The following is a 19,277-nucleotide window of genomic DNA, read 5'->3' on the forward strand; positions in this document are numbered from 1 at the left end:
TCATTTCTCAGTGGGAGGGAATAGTGTCTTGTCCATTCACCAATCCCAGATGTTCACCTATTTTGCAATGTTGGTCCAAATCGCGTCTCTTAGTATATACCTTAGTGCAATTCTGAGCATGCGACGACAGGGGTATGTTTTCCAGACAGATTCATAGAAGGAAGAAGTGGCAATCCTATGTTTTCATCCCATCATACTTTTTATGATACATTTTATATTTCACTTCAAATGTCCACTCTCCCAAATGTTTGATTATTTATGTTCATATTTATAAACTTTTCCCATTTCTTTTTTCCCCATTCCTTGTCAAAGGATGGATAATTTTAGATATCTGCCTTCTGTTCAGAGGCCCTTGAAGTACAGCAAGAAGGCTACACCCGAACCCTTAATAATATAGATAAAACCATTGAACATGCACATTGATCTGTGCATGTTTCTGCCTATGACATCACCTTGTTAAACCAAGCCCTGCTACATTAAGGAGATGTTGCTGAAACATGAACACTTTCAGGTTTACAGTATAAAGAACACTTAGGACACATTGCTTACAGAGTACGTCACACGACAGTAATTGCACAGGGCCCCCTACGGGGAGGACTTGCGTGTACACATTAAGCTGTACAGCGGTTCTTTGCCAGCGATCCTTGTGTTCACAGCTCACTTTGGAATGTAGAAAGAAGGCTGCATTGGCAGAGTGACAGAAACAGAGAAACATCCACCAAAAATATATATATTTCACGACCATCAACAATAATTCTTTTGAAAATATCTCCCTAAGCTGCACCCCCATCTGAATGGTGGTTGTTGCACAAAGACGCATGCTTATCTTACACATACAATTTATGTTGGACACTTAGTTTGCGTCTTACCCCCCTTGGCTTGCTGCTCTGTGCCAAGATCTTACGGGCCGGAAGCCCATCTGAAGACAGCAGGAACAACGCTCAACTACTGAGAGCCTAGAGGAGGCTTGGACACCAGCTGCCATCCTTCAGTTCCGGGACCCGAGAGGGATCGCTGGTCAACATCTGGCCTATTGCGTTATTCACACCGCTCCTGATGGCCAGAGCCCCGTGAGAGCTGCACACTTTTAAGAGCATGTTGTAGGCACAGGACTTACAAGTCAAGTGTCACTTCATATCTCCTGAATTAAGGCCAGCGTTCATCGGAACAGAAGAACGACCTTGCTACTTTTCCCTTGTAGAGTCCTTACAAATTCAGAAGGTCCAGGTGCCAGATAGTTGGATCTCGGTGCCAGTCGTGCCAAAGATACCTGAAGGAGCCCCGGCACTGCCTGACTCACCGGGATTGCTAGCACTCCGGCTACATCTGGTGCCCCCTCTTTCCCACATACATCCTTTCAAGACCACCAGAACAATAGACTTTGAGACTTCCAGCAGGCAAGTGTTGCAAATATCTTACTAGTTGGTTTATTTTTCTTTCCTTCACACAAATTCCTGACCATGGCTAAACTGAAAGCTGGATGGATTAAAAGTGCATGGCGTGCTCTTTCTACATGTGTGTGCATGACCTCCGCAGTTCTGTGTCACTCTTACATCCATGTTTAGGAACAACCAGAAAGGGATGATCGCCATGGAGTTCTATTGGTATAAAAGGACCTGTGCCAAAAGATGGTTTCTATGGAGGCGTTTAATGCATGAGCTGAGAGGACCAAGAGACATGTATGGCTGTATTCCCTGTTAAAGATTCTGAGGCCAATGGATTAGATTCCCAAGTGGATCCGACATATCATTGTGCCTAGCTATTGTGAACTTTTTGTCTAAAATCACCTATGTCTTTCTAAAGATGTGATGTAGCACAAGGAATTGTTTTGTAATTATGTGTGTATTTTTATTCATATATTATTGTTGTTTTCATTTGTCCTGTTTTTTTTAATATTGTACAGAAAGGTTTGATTGTTAACCATATCATACAAAATAAATAAATTAAAGATGTTACCTAAATTGACCCCCCAGAATCTGCATTCCCCCTCCCCCCCAAGCACTCTTAAGTACTAGAGCCTTACTTCTGTGCCTTGACACAGGCCCGCTTCCTTACGCGCTGCCCCCAGGCATCAGAATGGTGGTTTCAATCCTGAATTCAGTTTCTAAATTGTTCTAGACCTCACTGCTACCATCTTGGTGAGCCTTAGAGATCAGTCACACATCCCTCTGGCTTATCAGTCATACAGAGAATGATATCGGTGAGGCCTGATCTTAGGTCATTGAAGATGCTTCCAGGGTGCCGTCGAATGTTGTTCACCAAGGCTATGTCCTCTAATCAAAGCATTCCACTGGGACAATGTCTCCCAGATCAGAGACACCTGGTTCGGAGATGCAGGGAATGCTTCCATCCAAAAAGAAAGTTGTGTTGGAGTTCCATCGTTGATCCAACTGGTGCTAGTAAACGTAGGATCACAAGAGATTATTCAATTGGAACATAAAGTGGGGCATTCTCATAAATGGGGTTTGGTTGGGGCCTCCCACAACCTTCTTGATTAATTGTGTTCCTACATTACTTATTTCAATTCCTAAATGATTCAAGGTTTTAAAGACTCTATTATTCGTTTTTTACAGGAAACATTATTTTTTTTACAAATTAACTTTAAAACATTTTGCTTTCTTGAAACACCTTCAGGAAAATCTTTGGGAAGGTCCCTGACATTTTCAGAAATGTGATCAATGAACACTGAAAACATATCCCGTACAATGCAAATTTGAGCTCTATTTAAACATAGAAATAATAAACTGGATACCCTCCTATTCAGTTCATCTGCTCTCATTCCTGCTTACAAATCTCATTCGAGAGGATTCTGGGGCCCAGACTTTGTAACTTTCCAGATGCTTGATTTATTTGAAGGTTTCGGCCTGCCCATTTTCTGGACACCTTCTGTTCCCTGTTTGTGGATTATATACTCGATAAACTCTTAATCACATTTTCTACAAATCTTCACCCTTAGCTACTGCTGAAGTGGACCTGTATATTTCTAGTAGTGTGTGTTGCTTTTCTCTTAGAATGGCAAGTCTCCCTTTACAAATGATTTCCCCCCACCCCTTAAAGATCGTTCCCGAGTGGTGTAGCGTTTGGTGGTTTCATTGTCCCAATGGCTACTTCTTATACGAGTTCATATACAGGTCTTACAAGACAAGGAAGGTCTGAGTGTAACATGATTCCCACAACACATCCTTACATGCTCTGAGTAAGGAACTATCAAAAATGTCATTCAATCCAAATCAGTAGGGTTTGTTATGGAAATCACCTCTGCCTGGAATGTAGGGTCTAATGCTCCTTAAGCATAAGAACATCAACACTGCTCTTCTTTGCTTGCAGTAAGTGTTTTATATGTGAAGTCAAATCAACTCTCTACCACTAGGGTCACCGCTTCTCCCACATCTGATCGCCAAGTTATAGACTGAGGTTAATGGGCTGATCTGTGCTCGTAATTGGTGCCTATTTTCTTGTGTATAACACCAACAGCTACTTTGAAAAAAGTCAATTAATGTTACAAAAATGGAAAAGGAAAATTAGACCAGTAGCTATCAAGGCCATTTGTCAATTTCATGTTTTCAGTCCAAAGGAAAGCTCTGTACAGAGGGTGCTTCTGACACTAGGAGTCAATTTGTTTGATATGACGCTATGGACTAAGGAGTCAAGCTCTGCCGGGAGAGGAATAGAGTTAATATAGGAAGCGGTTAATTGAAATAGGTTCAATATAGGAAGGCATTCTAATTGAAGTGTTGCCAATCGTTCACCGCAATAGTGCGGATGAGGCAACCACCTCCATGTTTCAGGGTTTGCTAGAGGATTGTGTTTAAATAATGGCACAAAGATTGAATACATGGCGTACATCCTACACACATTTTACGTTCTATGTTAAGGACATGTGTGGCTCAATATCCTATGGGATGGGGTCTTTTATAATATGACATAGCTCTAAAATAATGGTCTGTCCAGATGTAGAACATTAATTGGTGCTGGGAGGGATATGGAAAGTCACAGCTTTAGTTCTTGCGGCACATTTATCAAATTTGATTGCTTTCATGTTTTGGTGAATAACACCTTTTTTAAACTAACTGCTTATTACAACCTTGATGTAGTAACGGTCTGAGTGTACTTGCTTGGATTCATCACAATCATTACTTCCAACACTGGTTTTATATACAGGACACCGGAAACAGACGATATATATATGGGCTGTACATTAAGCCAACTCCTTACTGGATAAATGTTTGAAGTATTTAAATTTTAAGTGTGATTCTTGGCTCAGTCCGCTACCGTCTAAACTGTAAGTTATATGGGATTTCTGGTGGATAATCGGTTATCCTTTATCTAATCAATGGAGTGAGTAAGTCTTGTTTTTCTAATTTCAAAAGGATGTTCTTCGATCCATTGTTCCACCTGGCCAGGTTTTGGTTGGCACAGCTATTATGACCTTTAAACTGGAGAATGCAGTAGGTGCTATGTGGGTGTGCCAGCCTACCCCACTAACGATTAATACAAGATTCACCAGGATTACATTTCTCCAGCACTTTCCAAACTATATTGACTAAATGCCACATAGACAAAGTGCTCTGTGTTGCCCAGTATTCCACTGTTACCACAGATCCATCTTTCCTAACCAACATGTTTCAATCGTCTATTCCTTTTTAAACTCAAAAGTAAGTTGATGGTAAACTTCTTCAAGGGTCGATATTTGATAAGACTGGAACTAGAGGATAAGCATTTTTAGTGTAGACAGCAAAACTGTGCCAATCGCCCGCTCTGGCTATACAAGCCACCACGAGCCACCTGTTCTGTAGATTTTGGAAATCGTAGCTGTTCCCCAAGTGTGGTTCTGAGCGTCTTAGTCATGGCTCAGAGGGGTCTATAATGAAGAGAACATGGGGATAGGATATATTAACATAAAATAGTCCTAAATGTTCTCTTCTCTTTTTCCCCCAAGTAATATCCTTTTGGAATTATGCAAGACATTGAAAGCATTTATAGCGCAATGTTTACCGAGGTAACATGAAGCTAGCTATCAGTAAAGTTCCCAGCCTTGAAAACCTTCTCTGCAAAAACTGCTTCACTTTGGAATGTTGTCGTTGGCAGCAATGAGGATCCGCAAGGTTGGACAACAGCTTTTATCATCCACAGTGAAGTGTTTGCTTGTGCCGTCAAATTTGTGGAGGGTCACTGATGGTGCCTGGTTCAGTCACATTAAAACAATGTTCACTTTTCAAGTTCCTCAGCTGTAGTCTATGACTAGTTAAGATACGGTCCAGTGGACAAATAAAGTGGCAAAACATAACAGCATCAAATTCCCTTAAGCACGTGTCATGAGGCGGGACTCAATCACTGTGCCTTGGCACACCGACTTCTTAATCTTTCCAACATCATTCATTCTATTTCCAAGAATCTACTTGGTGACAACTCGCATGTCGTCTTAGTGTTGGTATGTCAACAGATATGGAAGTCAAAACAAATAAATAAATAAATACAGGAAATGCAAATCACGGAAACTGGACTGGGCTAGCCAGAAATACTAACATTGGTGAGCTATGGAGACACCAGGCACATTAATGTGCATCCAGATCTCTTGCACGGATCTCTCTGCAGCGAAGGAAGGGTGAGACAATATATACAGTGGAGATTGGTGTCCAGATGGCTCTCTGAAGCTGAAGATCATCATCATTACTTACCAAGGATCACTCTGAAGAAAAATGCCATTTTAGGATATTGTTTTTTCAACTGCACAGAAATATCATTGCACATTGCTGCACGTGAGACTCCTACAGTTCTTTTGCGGTACTGTGGAGGCGCCATTTTGTTTTTGCTTTTTGACTTCGTTTCGGAATGTTGGAAGCGGCTGAACGTACCGAGTTACCAGTTTGTATTTTTCACATTTTAGGCAGTGGCCCAAGTGAGAAAATTGATCCATGGAGAGAAATTCAAGGGGATTTGCCAGTGAATCCCGCTCCAGGGCTCAAGGCCTGTATACCTGCTTGTCCTACTTGATTCAGGAAGTCAGGGAAAATGGCAGTCATTTAGTCACAAGGTGGATTCCTTCCAATCCACCAATACTGATTCTGGCTGTGCACAGGATCCCTCCCCAAGGGACGGAACAGACGGAAAAAGAACCCATTGGTAAGGGTGGTGGAGAACATTGGCAGTGTAGGGCAAATGCTTCATTGAAACCTCAACAAAGCTCTTGAGCCCTGCTTTTCGGTATGTCCGTGTCAACTGCTCGTGGGCCTAAGCCAACCATTTCGTCTTCAATGATGAGATGCACTTGGCAGAAGCACGATACTTCCATTTCAAAACCCTTCTTAAAAGAAACGGCTGGAGAACATGAGGTGTGATATTCAAAAGTCCAGACCATGTATGGTTTCCAACAGCCAGGACAGATCTCCAATAGGAACGATCCAGTTGGCAGAGGCCGTAATGATGAACATGTTTCCTCTAGGTTGGCTGGCGTCCTCCTGCCAGGTCCTGGAAGGTAATAAGGGCATGATGCGGCTTGGCAGCTGTGAGTTCCTGCTCAAGAGCTGCCTCCTGGAGATGATCATGTCAGTGGGCTGAGGGTTAGTCCCTGGGATCCTTACACTTTAAGCAGTGGGCCATATCTTCCAGGTACTTCTCCACCTGAATAGTAGTGCTCAGGAAACCAAACTTGCTTTGCAGTAGGTCGGTGGCTTCCTTTAACACAGTCTCTGCATCTGCACTGTCATCTAAAGGCAAAAAAGGAGAAATGCTTTAGGAATCAAGCCGGTTTAAAAGGCAATGCATCACTCCACAGAAAGTGCACACACCCACATCTCCAATGTGCCCACCAAGGCTCCCCACACAAAGCTCTTCACCATCCTACTCCTGCCTTTGACACAGTGGAGCAGCTTTCTATTCTCCTCTTTCTAATCAAGAATCCAAGCTTCCAGGGCACAAGCCCAGTCTGGATTTGCTTCTCCATCCCTTGGCGGAACTGGCGCCACCTCTGCCACCTCCATACCAGTTGGGGCCCTCCAATGGTCTGTCCTTGGTACCCTTCCCTTAACTCTATGCACCTCTTCACTTGGCAAACTCATCTCCCCCTTTGACTTCTCCTACGACATATTTGGAGTTTATTCCCAAGTCTTCGCCTCCGTCATTCATAATGGAGCGTTCCTCTCGCAGCTTCCGCGGTCTTGCTGCCATCCCTCACTGGATGGTACCGCTCCTCCTTGTACCTTATTTTAGCGCCTGTTGCTTAAGCCTCACCTCAACTATATGTGTCCTCAACCCATGATTGCTGCACTACTGCCCGCAAGGATTGCCACCTTGTGGCCCGCCTCGAATGCAAAGTTCAAATGTGTATTACGAACGGTGGTCAGTCATAATTTCGAAGAAAAAAAAAATCGAAAGACAATAATGTCGAAAAAAAAATATCGATTTTTAAATTTTTTTTATTATATATTTATTTTGGGGTCCGGGAATAAAAAAAAGTGGGTAAAGCAAAAAAATAAGTAACAAAAGGGGGGTTGGGAGGGAACCCCCCCATTTCGAATAAAAAATGTAATTAAAAAAAAAATTGACTTTTTTTTCGATATTTTTTTTTCGATATTTTGACTTTCGAAATTTTTGTTTTCGAAATTTTCACTATAAACCCGAACGGTGGTCAGTCATAATTTCGAAGAAAAAAAAAATCGAAAGACAATAATGTCGAAAAAAAAATATCGATTTTTAAATTTTTTTTATTATATATTTATTTTGGGGTCCGGGAATAAAAAAAAGTGGGTAAAGCAAAAAAATAAGTAACAAAAGGGGGGTTGGGAGGGAACCCCCCCATTTCGAATAAAAAATGTAATTAAAAAAAAAATTGACTTTTTTTTCGATATTTTTTTTTCGATATTTTGACTTTCGAAATTTTTGTTTTCGAAATTTTCACTATAAACCATTACGAACATTGCCACAACGACTAGGACTAACCCCCAGAAAATCCACCAAAATATGCCCCATCTTTCTAAAGCTACCACTCCACCCAACTCTGATTATCACTTCTCAGAGGACTCCCCCCCCCCCTCACTTTTCTTTTGCCCCTCCCAACAAAATAGTGAACTTTGGGACGCGCACATCCCTCAATCCTCTCTCGCCTCTGCTTGCGGACTAACCACGGAATATCTCTCTATTCAACACCGATCTCTCTTCAGCTTCCTAGTCCTTGCCCTCAAATCCATTCATTGAGTCAGCACTCACCCCACGCTCTCTCCTGCTCCTGTACCCACATGCACTGCTCATTCTCACCATTCACCCACTTCTCTCTCTTACCCACCCGCCCTTCTTGCCTGCAACCACTGGAACTCACTGACCCCTGACCCCTGGACAATGGCCACTGTACACACCTTCAGGACTGCTCTCCTGGAAGCATTTCCTATGAAAGGGGGTGGCACCTGGGGCATAGAATGACAGAATCCCTCCCACTTAAACCGCCCCCTTTCTCACCATGGCATCTGATATTGAATAACAAGTATATTGTATTGTTAGCCAATGATGGACACAGTTCATGTTGCCACTTGCATCTGCCTTTTCCACAGTCTGGATCTTAATCAGTAATCTCTCTCTAGGATTGTAATGGACCCTATTAAAGAAATGCCCCACCTGCTGGTGTCATTGCTTATGTTCAGTGTTTCTGATAGAAGTGCCACCCTTTCCCTTCTATAAATGCAATGCAAATAAGAAAACACAGCCACAGGGTGGCGCAGGCTTATTCAGTAACAAGTAAAATATAACTACCAACATGAAAAACACTGAAAGTGTGGAGCTAAAAATAAGGTTTAGTGAAAACAACTAAGCCAAAAAGGAAGAAATGAACATTAACACAGCTTTTAAAATGTAATTAACAGTATGTACAAAACATGAAAACAAGAACATGCTTCTTGTGAGAAGCAGTGTGGTCCACAGTAGGTGACGTGGGCGCAGGGTGGGAATGTTGCTTGCAGGGGGGTCCCCTCCTGTATAGAAAGGTAACCTTCAAAGATGGAGATGGGGAAGTGCAAAGGAATGGGATCTGAGTTGAACTGAAAGGTGTGGGGTGGGGAGGCAGTGTTTGCAGTACAGGGGTTTCCTCTCAGGCTAGTAGATAGGGCACCCAAAACACATTAAAAGAAAATACATACAGGTGGAGGGAAGAGCCTTTAAAAAAAAAGAAAAAAAAAATACAGGTCTATACATTTAGATATATTTCTTTTCTTCATCTAAAATGCCTTTTTTAAGTTTACATTACTTTCAACAAAAAAAGTGGTTTAATTGTACCTCTTTTATGTCAGTCTGGCTTGTTAACACAAGCCTAGATGGATGGTTCTTAAAACACATGTCAGAGATTGCTAATCAGCTTGGATTCGTACTACATTCAGGTGTTGATAAGACTGTTGAACCTGGCCTGGGACTACTACTATTACGCTAACTTTGGGGGCAACTTGCATTGACTAATGTAAAAGTCACACCAGGGTAAATATTCTCTCTTGCCCAGTGGAGAGGTGGACGTCTCTGTGGAGCCCTAACCTGAAACTTGGACACAGGGATTGTTACCATTAGGGCTCCAGATTAGATTTTAATTGTGAGTATGTTACTACTTTTTATTAAATTGAGATTAAAAGTATGTTTTGGGGGATACAAAAGTAATCCCAATTCACAGTGAGGGGGGTTTGCTTTTTATTATGAATTGCTTTGACACAGGTTTTATTTTTAAATTCTGTAACTATATGAGAGCAGCCTTGCTTCGCTGCGCAAGACATTTGACAACCTAGTTAAATCTGGTTTCGGTGTTTTGACACTGCTATATGGGCGGGGGGCAGGCGGGCTGAGATTTGATTGATGGGGTTGGTTGATTTTAAAACTGTTAAAGGGGTGATGTTTTTACATCAACTTGTCTAATGTTCCTGATTTTTATACATTTTGGTACATTTTATATTTATTAATAGAGAAATCCGATTCAATAAAGTATTCATTCATTCAAAGTGGGGGTATTTTTGATAATATAGATGAACCTTTATAAAAAAAAAAATCGTAATCCATGCTTATTTGTACAAAAATGGTTCATGTAAATTAAAAAATGCATTTTTACTTTAAAGTTCCTTTTCACATCCGTAAGTCATATCAGTTCTTCCTATGACTCTGACCTGCTACTGCCACTGATGCAGCATATCTGCAGGTGATATGATAGGTTATTTATAACGCGCTTTATACCCATAGGTTTCTAAGCGCGGACCCGGGGATCGAATCTGTGTTGCTCCGTGTCGTCTTGCATCCAAGGTGAGCACGTTGCCCCGGAGCTGTTTCCAACACTTTGGCTAGAAATATTTGAAATCCCTATTGTTTATTTTGAGAGTAGTTGACCTTTTATTTAAGGAAGTAAAAGTGCCTGGTACACCACGTATCTGTAGGAATGATTACCACGGTGCAATCAATGTATTTACCACTAGTGTAGGATAAAGATTGTTAGGGGAAGGCCGGAGGACACCACAACCACATTACGGTGGAATATTGCTGATGGAGGCAAACTTACCAATGGCAATATGGACTGACACCACGTTTTGACTCAGAGTCAACGCCCAGAGCCGGAGACCATGTGTGGCTCGGACTCCTTTCACGGATAACAGGACTTCCTTCACAGAATTAAAAGAGATTTCTCTGGGAACGCCTGGACAGACAAAGGACACACAAAGAAAGGCAAAAGTGACATTGTTTACAACACAATCTGTGGTTGGGCATTCAGAATAACTATTCGCTAGCTAGCATGTGCAGTGAACGGAACATCTGTAAATACTCAATAATTTAAACACTGAAATTCAGTTCTTTCATTGTCTTGTTGAAATCTAGCCTGAATTCCCATCTTTCGTACAAGTCCTATTTTGGTACTTGTTCATTTCGGATCAGAGATCATACAATAGATACAAATATCATTTAGTACATTAAAATACCATAATTCATGCTTCCTAGAAAAATAGTTAATTCTCACCCTCTTCGACAATAGTTATTAATTTGTAAAACTTCTATCCATAAACCATAAAGTCAATAAGGTTATCCTGATAATACAAATATGAAAACAAACAAGTAAATATACAGTGCACATATAATAATAAATTACAAAAGATATAACTATCAAATAGTGTACATTCTACATACATCTCCAGATTTAAAGCTCAGTGGCCAGTTACTGAAAGTACTTTACAAAAACATATTAAAAAAGGACATTGATACATAAGAGTGAAGAGCTTCAGTTCAGGGTCTTCAATTCAAGGCGACGCCCATCTTTGGGCTGACTCTTGAGCGCTAGCATGAAAAAAGCAGGCACACCCTCCGGAGGTCTTAAGAACATTCAAACCCGTTTACTAAACTGCTTGTGATCTTACATAACCTGGATCTTCCAAAAGAGGTAGTGCAACACTTAACTTTTAGCTCTTGCTATATAATGTATTTAATGGATGAGATAAGTAATATGGGACTGTCCCAAAGTAATTCTGAACAACCCATTTATTGACTTCTATTTTAATTTAAAAACCTATTAAGTACATTCATGACCCAAGGGTATTGGGGTGCTGCACAAATGTGCACATCAATAAAGTATGAAAGCAGCTATACCAGCAACAAGACTGTAAAGATAACAGCAATGCAATACATGAGGCAAAGCTGGGTAGGGTACTACATCAAGGATGACTACAATGAGTGTTAAGGGTCTATGAGGTAAAATGAAGCATTGGAGAAGATGGGTAGAGGGGAGAAGGGAACTCCAATTCTGCTCAGGCAGAAAATTAGGCCCAGCAACATTTAGTGGCATTTTGGGAAAATAGCATCTAAGTTTCAAATAATTTTTGAAACCGCATATATAAGGGCCTTAAATGATATGATATTTTATTTGTATTGCGCCCATACACAACTGTTTCAGAGCGCGACGAGGCAAGGGAGGGGAAAACAAGGGGGAACAAAACAACGATCTTACTGGGCCCAGTGACATTGAGAACGTGCACGTGCAGGGTAGAGGGAAAGGGGTAAGTGGGGGGGTGGAGAGTGCTGAACATTTGATAGAACTGCAAGAAGGTAGTGCGGACAGCAGGTGGTAAGTGCGAGAATAAGGTTTAGCCAACGGGTGTCTGATAAGTGCTGGAAGGAGACTGTAGAGTTGCAGATACAGACCCAAGTGCAGGGGTTGCCAAGAGGCAGTGCAGGTGTGTGCAGGGATCTGGCCTCGAAATCCGAGGGTAACCAGGTGCCTGGTGCCTCTGGACACTGCACTGGGGTAACCAGTGACGGGAAATTAAATAGGTAATCAGACGGACTTTATAATGTGTAAGACATTTTGAAAGGAGGAGAAGAGGTAGGAAGTCGCAGCAAGATGGCACGGCTGGCATCAAGCCGAGACTGCATTTGGTCCTGGTGAGCCAAGCAGAAGTCTGATGGAGATATAAAAATAATGCCTTTTTTAATGGAGATGGCTACAAAAATATGTTGGCAGTTATACAATGTGACCTTTAAAGTTATGATTGGAATCAGGAAATGGACCCAGACATTTTGTGGGAGGACGCCAGGGTTAGAGTGATGCCTAAAGAAGAAAGAGAACTTACAAAATCTTGCAAATTCAGTCCCAGTGAGGAAGAAGAAAACAAACGAAATTCTGTTTTTGTGGGATAAAGTATTAATGATAGTGCGGGCACCCAAAACACGGCACCACTGAAATACTCCCTCCATTGGATAATGTTAGCCATGGACGTCCCCTAAGATATCATTTGCGGTCGTCCACTAATTGGTGGATGGTGAGACGTGAGCCAGCAGCCCATAAGAGCAACTCTATCCCTTGGATCCAGATATTGGCTTATATTCTATTAAACACCGGCAATACTCAACAATAGATTTCTTCTATCTCGTGAACTGTACTTTCCTGAAATGCTTTATAGAATAGATGCTTCATGCATCCCTGATAGTGTGAAAACAGAAAAATAATATGAGGCCGGGAAGCCCAAAAAGAAACACACCAACAAAGGTTACAAAGAAACATACAAGTGCTTTATTTCAAGCTACAACAGTTACCAAGTCAATTGACAAACGGATAGCTATTCGGCTCTCAGTATAACATATCGAACTTCAACAAGGGTTCGATGTATTAGTGAGAGACCGCATATTGGAATACCCGGGCCTTTTATACAATTTGTCCAGCCCTTGGCCAACCCTCTTGTGGGTTAACCATTCTGCAAAATACAATTCTGGTCTTGGGGTTCCTTGCCAGGTCAACCTTTAATATATGTATTTCGATTAGTTTCGCTGATATAAGTAGTACATTAACATATAGGTCAACAGTAGGACAAGGTCTCTGTTCGCGACCCCGACAAGTGGCCTGCAGGCATATTAATTATTCAGTTGTACGGAGGTCACAACGGCCAGAATCTTATTCAGAATGTCATTTGGCCTCCATTTTGATGCTCAGGGTGACTTCTACATAACAAGAGAACCTAAAATGGCGGCTTAATCCAAGATGGCGGCTTACATTGATTTCTCTAAGGTCAAGACCTTGTCTTGGAGTTTGTTTGCGCATGATGTTTAGACAACTTGGCGTAGGCCAATACACATACAATTATTACAATAGGAGGCATAATATTATTTCTATTCCGACAAACCCTCCTTTTGGCCTATGCCAAGTGCTAATACCATTTCTAATGTCTTTGTAAATAACTCCATGCATTGTCGTCCATACATCCTGAATCGTTATCTGTAATTCTATAGCCATTAGGTTGTTCACCAGAACCTCTTGCAACACAAACTCTTTAGATGCTGTATCTGGGGCATACACTTTATGTCCTATCGTGCTCACCGCCTGAGCGCAACATCCCCCTAGCATTGCACATATACTAGACATTGGATACAGCAACAGAGGAATAGCAGAATTCCCAAAATAACCAATATGACAGAAAGCACCTTCCAACCCCAGGATCGTAGGGAATCCCAGAACCAAGCACTAATACTCCAATCTCCCACAGGAACATGCACTTCTGAACTATGGATGTGCAAGTTCTGTATTGCTTTGAAAATTGCCGGTGAGGAATCTGGTACGAAAAAAACAACAAGCGGTCCCCACTAATTTACATACTCCACCACGTTCTGCCAGAATGACATCTAATGCCATCCGGTTTTGGAGCGCAACCAATCTTATTGCTTTCTGTTCCAGTGACACATTATAGAGTATATCCGTGGTCCGGTTGATGGTTCTCTCCATTACTCTTGCTAGCCCCCTAACATTTTCAGAATTTGCTATCTGTCCCCAAAATGGCACAACTGATTTTGTTATATCTCCCAATATTTGCCCAGGGGTATCTCCATTCTCGGCCCGCCGTGGGCGAGCCTTAGAAACTTCCAATGTGCTAGCTGTGAATACCCCAGGTAACAGGATTCCTAAATAACAGGTTCCCTGCCAATCCTTGGGCAACCAGGGAAATGCTGTACTACCGCAAACGAAATAGACAGGCCCCCCTACATACAGAGGCCTGTTCTCTCCGGTCAAATTTACAATGTTCACACAACCTTCAAAATCTCCCATTGACCGAGTGCCATTCCTTTGTACACAGAAGGGGACTGAATCGGGGCTATGGTTAATGGAGTAGGAAGGAGGCATGGCGTCCTTATTGCCTATCGGAGCCATTTTAAAGGAAATTAGAGTTTGGAAAGGAAGAGACAGTTTATCAGATGGCCTAATAGAAGCAACATTAGGCTTACTTCTATTTGCAAAAAGCGAGCATCCCAGGGGAGTCAATTCATGTTTCTCAAAATCATTTAAATTAGTTCCATCAAAGTTCCCTGAGATGCTGTCATTCCAACGGCCAAAGAATAGTGCTCTAAGAGAGGCATAGCAAGCAGTTGTTAAAGGTAAAGGGTGAATATACCATCCTAGCCCCTTGTTCCCATGTTGCGGTAAATGGGTGCAGATCCAGCAATTACTCTTATTAAAAATGGCATGCGTTGAATTCATTATTATCATTAAAGTGTTATGATGATACTTTCGTCTATGCTGGGAGTCCCTAGGTGACAAAGTATGAAGGTATACAGAGGGAGTCAGAGCAGTAGGTACAATTTTGATTGGCAAAAGAGGCTCTAGAGGATACATTTCTTCAAAGTACCAGAGTCCCACAGCAGTAAGTATACAAATTCCAATTACTATTATCACAACACAGCAATAAGTTTTCGGGGCCCAGGCACATTGTTCATTGTCCGAGTTGGTCACCCCCTTATTTACAAGTCCAATGCGAGCAGCAGCGGTGGAGGTGGCAGACATCGTAGTTTCTCAATTGATGACCCCAATGTTCGTTGCTGGCGACACTACGGTCGCGCGACTTCTTAGTCCTTCCCCAACCCTAGCCAGCAGAATCCCTTTTTTTTTTCAAAGCTTCCTTTTACAAGAACAAAACTCTTAATGACTCTTTTTTTTTCCAGATGCACAGGCAAAACCCATGCCGTAGTTCTATTTTCTTAGTCGAAGGTCGTACCTGGTGGTTCCCTGTACTGTTTGATCCGGAAATAAGGTAACGCCACTTCCTGAGGGAAGCAACGTATCAGGGGCGACGGAAGTCGCAGAACTTGAAACAACGTTTTCCGGAAGTTACCTTTCCAAAGAGTGTGGAGACAAAATGGACTGTTCCCCAAGCTCCACGGGCTCAGAGGGATTCTCCGACACACTCACAGCGCTGTTTGCTACTCTAGGATCTGAGATTGTAGCATCAGCAAGGGGTTCTGCTTCTTCTGTAACGTGTGGCGTCGGGTGAGGAAGTTTCTTGACATGCGTCGCGTGGATCCAATGCTTCTTTCCAGCCACCCGCACTGCTGTCTGGGTGACCAACAGCACCTGGTAGGGTCCTCGCCAGCGAGGCAGGAAGACCTTTCGTAGGTCTTCACCAGGACCCAACTTCCAGGCTGAATATCGTGTCCTGGGCCCGTAAACCGTACAGGTAAAGCTGATTGAACCTGATGATAAATGAAATACAGATTTTTAATCAACTGGTTACAATAGTCTACGAGCAATACATTTTCAACCTCTCTCAATGCTTTAGGCTTCGGAAGACCCCAAATATTAGCAGGTCTCCCCATCACTACCTCAAATGGAGAGAGACCAGTCTTAGTTTGAGGTGTGGCACGCATGGCCAACAATACAATAGGTAAGGCGTCCGCCCATTTCAGTTTGGTGCCGGCGCATGTTTTAGCAAGCTTATTCTTTAGGATACCGTTATGTCTCTCTACCAACCCAGCACTTTGAGGATGTCTAGCCGAATGAAATCGCTTTTCAATGTGTAATGCTGTGCATATCTGCAAAATTACCGTTGCAACAAAATGCGGACCGTTGTCCGACCAAATTACTCTTGGCAGCCCAAATCGTGGGAAGAATTCCTTTACCGTAGTCTTCGCAGTGGTCATGGCAGTAGCATCCTTAACGGGGAAAGCCTCAACCCATTTACTAAAAGCACAAATGATCACAAGGACATATTTTAGATTGTTACACCGTTCCATCTCAATAAAATCAAAGTGGATGACCTCGAAGGGAACAGAAGGAGGCCCAAAACTACCCCTTGGAGTTACTATCCCCTTCCCCACATTGTGCTGTAAGCAAATCATGCAATTTTGGACATAGCGATGCGCGATCTTCAAAATGTTATCATTTACCCAGACTTGTTCTAAAATTTCCGTGATCTGCTGAGCACACACACGCGTAGGACCGTGTGCCATCGTTACCATCATCAGCACATGTGAATCAGAGAGCAACCATTTCCCTTCAGATGTATCCACCCAACACCCATCTTCATCTAGTTTCCCCATCCCTTTGGCCCACTTTTTAGACTCTTCTATTGTGACATCAGCTTGGATATCTCGCACAGACCCAATACCCTCATCCATTACATAGGCATCTCTTGTTTCTCTTAGAGCATACATGTCTGCGCTAAGGTCTGTGGCCGTTTGCCTGGCTATCTGGTCAGCAAAAGCGTTCCCTTTTCCCACATCACCTTACGATGCGCTGCACATTTCATGATCGCTAACTGACTAGGGAGCGCGAGTGCCGAGAGCAATTGCACTATCAGGGGGCCATGCTGAATCTTGGTCCCATGTGAGGTTAGGAACCCTCTTTCCGACCAGAGCCTCCCAAAGTTGTGAGCCACCCCAAAGGCATACTGGCTATCAGTATATATATTTATTGTACGCCCTTTGGAGAGTTCACAAGCTTGGGTCAACGCTATAATCTCTGCGGCCTGCGCGGAGTTATGCGGAATTCTCTTAGTTTCAACAACCGTACTCAATGAAGTGACTGCATAAGCAGCTGTAGATGTACCATCCGGAAGTTTGAAGCAGGAGCCATCACAAAACAGCTCCCCTTCCGCATTATCCAAAGGAGTATCTATAAGGTCTATCCTGCCCTTCGTTTCCTGTTCAGTAGTATACAGGCAGTCATGTGATTCTTCGTCACCGCAAACAGTATTTTGCGGGAAAGGTAGGAGTTCAGCCGGATTAAGAACACAACACCTCTTAATTTGAATGTGAGGGGCAAACAAAGTCAATTCATACCTCATCAGCCGTGCAGAGGTGAGGTGCTGTGTTTGGGTTTTATTCAATAGGACATCTACAGAGTGAGGTACCATCAGGGTTAAATCATGGCCTAGGACCATTCCCTCACTATGTTTAAGAGACGCGGCAGCAGCAGCGATGGCTCTCAAACATCTTGGCAAAGTGCATGCAATGGGATCAAGGGCGGAAGAGTAGTAACCGCACGGTCTATTCTTCCCTCCATGTTCCTGTGTTAACACAGCCAAAGCACATCCATCACATTCATGCACAAACAACACAAAGGCCTTATTGTAATTTGGAGTACCCAGAACCGGTGCAGAGCATAACGCGGTTTTGAGAAGCTCAAATGATCGTTGATGTTCCGACTTCCATGGCAGCGGCGAAGAAATGCCCTTCTTCATCAAGGCCAACATCGGTTTTATCACTAGTGAGAAGTTTGGGATCCACAGCCTACAGTAAGAAGCCATACCTATTAAGGCTCTGACTTCCTTCTGTGTATTTGGAACAGACATGCCAGTAATGTGTTTTATTCTTTCAGGTGTCAATCTTCTCCCCTCCTTTGACAGGAGATAGCCTAAGTAGGCGACCTCCTGACAACAATATTGAAATTTCTTAAGCAAAGCTTTATGACCATGTTCAGCCAAATGAATAAGCAACAATACAGTGCCTTCTTTGCAAGCGCTTTCAGAATCTGCAGCTAAAAGCAAGTCATCGACATACTGAAGCAGTGTCCAAGTAGATGGCAAGTCAAGGGTGTCAAGCTGCTCTTTCAAAGCCCTACTATAAATGCTTGGACTTTCAGTATAACCTTGAGGTGCACGAGTAAATGTGAACGAACGTCCCCCCAAGGTGAACGCGAACAAATATCTACTATCCTTGTGTATAGGAATACTGAAGAAAGCATTCTTCAGATCCACAACACTAAAGTGAGTAGCTGTAGCAGGAATCATCGTTAGTATTGTTGTCACATCAGGCACAATTGGAAATTGTGGGGCGACAACTTTATTAACAGCGCGTAGATCAATTATGAAACGGAATGGGATTGCATTGTCGCCTTTCTTGTACAAGGGTAAAATCGGGCTGTTACATAAACTACCTGGAATCTCTTCGATCACTCCTCGATGCACAAAATCAGAAACAATGGACTTCAAAGCACGCTCGCCCTCAACTGATATTTTATATTGCGGAATGCGTGGTAGTTTAACTCCATTTTCAAAACTATTTTAACGGGTTCAACCTGTAGTACCCCGACATCATTGTCGTCAATCGCCCACAAACATTCCGGGACAACGCTAAACTCAGGAGGCAATGGTCGAGTCAAAAACTGAGAACTGTGAAGTTGCTGTGGTGAAATCGTCAGTCGCACTCCGTCAGAGGAACACTGAATTACTGCATTTAGTTTCTTCAACAGATTTAATCCCAGCAAATTCTCTCCACAGTTTGAAGTCAAAAGGAATGGACAGTGGTCCGTAAAGGGACCCAAAGAAACGGGCACCGGCGCAGAAACCGGACAAGCAACTGGTATGCCAGAAAACCCTACAGAAACATTAGTTTGCCCTGACAGTGGAATGTTTGGAACCCGAAAATGATCAATGGAGCACTTCTGTGCTCCAGTGTCTATCAAGAACTGATGTTTCCTATTCCCCACTAACAGTTCAACGTAGAGACGTTTTTGACTAACGGGAATAGGTGAAGGTTCCAAACCCTGCTTCGGGCAATCCTAACAAAATAAAATGTCA

General features: G+C 42.6%; 1 protein-coding gene across 1 annotated transcript in view; it reads right to left on the bottom strand.

The window, feature by feature from the left end:
• Positions 1-2,001: 2,001 nt before the first annotated feature.
• SLC30A3 (solute carrier family 30 member 3) overlaps positions 2,002-19,277 on the bottom strand; it is an 85,478-nt gene continuing 68,202 nt past the window's right edge. The window contains exons 6-7 of the mRNA XM_069605128.1: positions 10,514-10,648; positions 2,002-6,707 (exon numbers count right to left, since the gene is read on the bottom strand). Coding sequence (XP_069461229.1) covers positions 6,562-6,707; positions 10,514-10,648 — 281 coding nt within the window. The 3' untranslated portion in view covers positions 2,002-6,561. The remainder of the gene's footprint in view (positions 6,708-10,513; positions 10,649-19,277) is intronic.

Source organism: Ambystoma mexicanum, chromosome 4p, assembly GCF_040938575.1.
Source record: "Ambystoma mexicanum isolate Mex_15411 chromosome 4p, UKY_AmexF1_1, whole genome shotgun sequence".
In the NCBI taxonomy this organism is placed as follows: Eukaryota; Metazoa; Chordata; class Amphibia; order Caudata; family Ambystomatidae; genus Ambystoma; species Ambystoma mexicanum.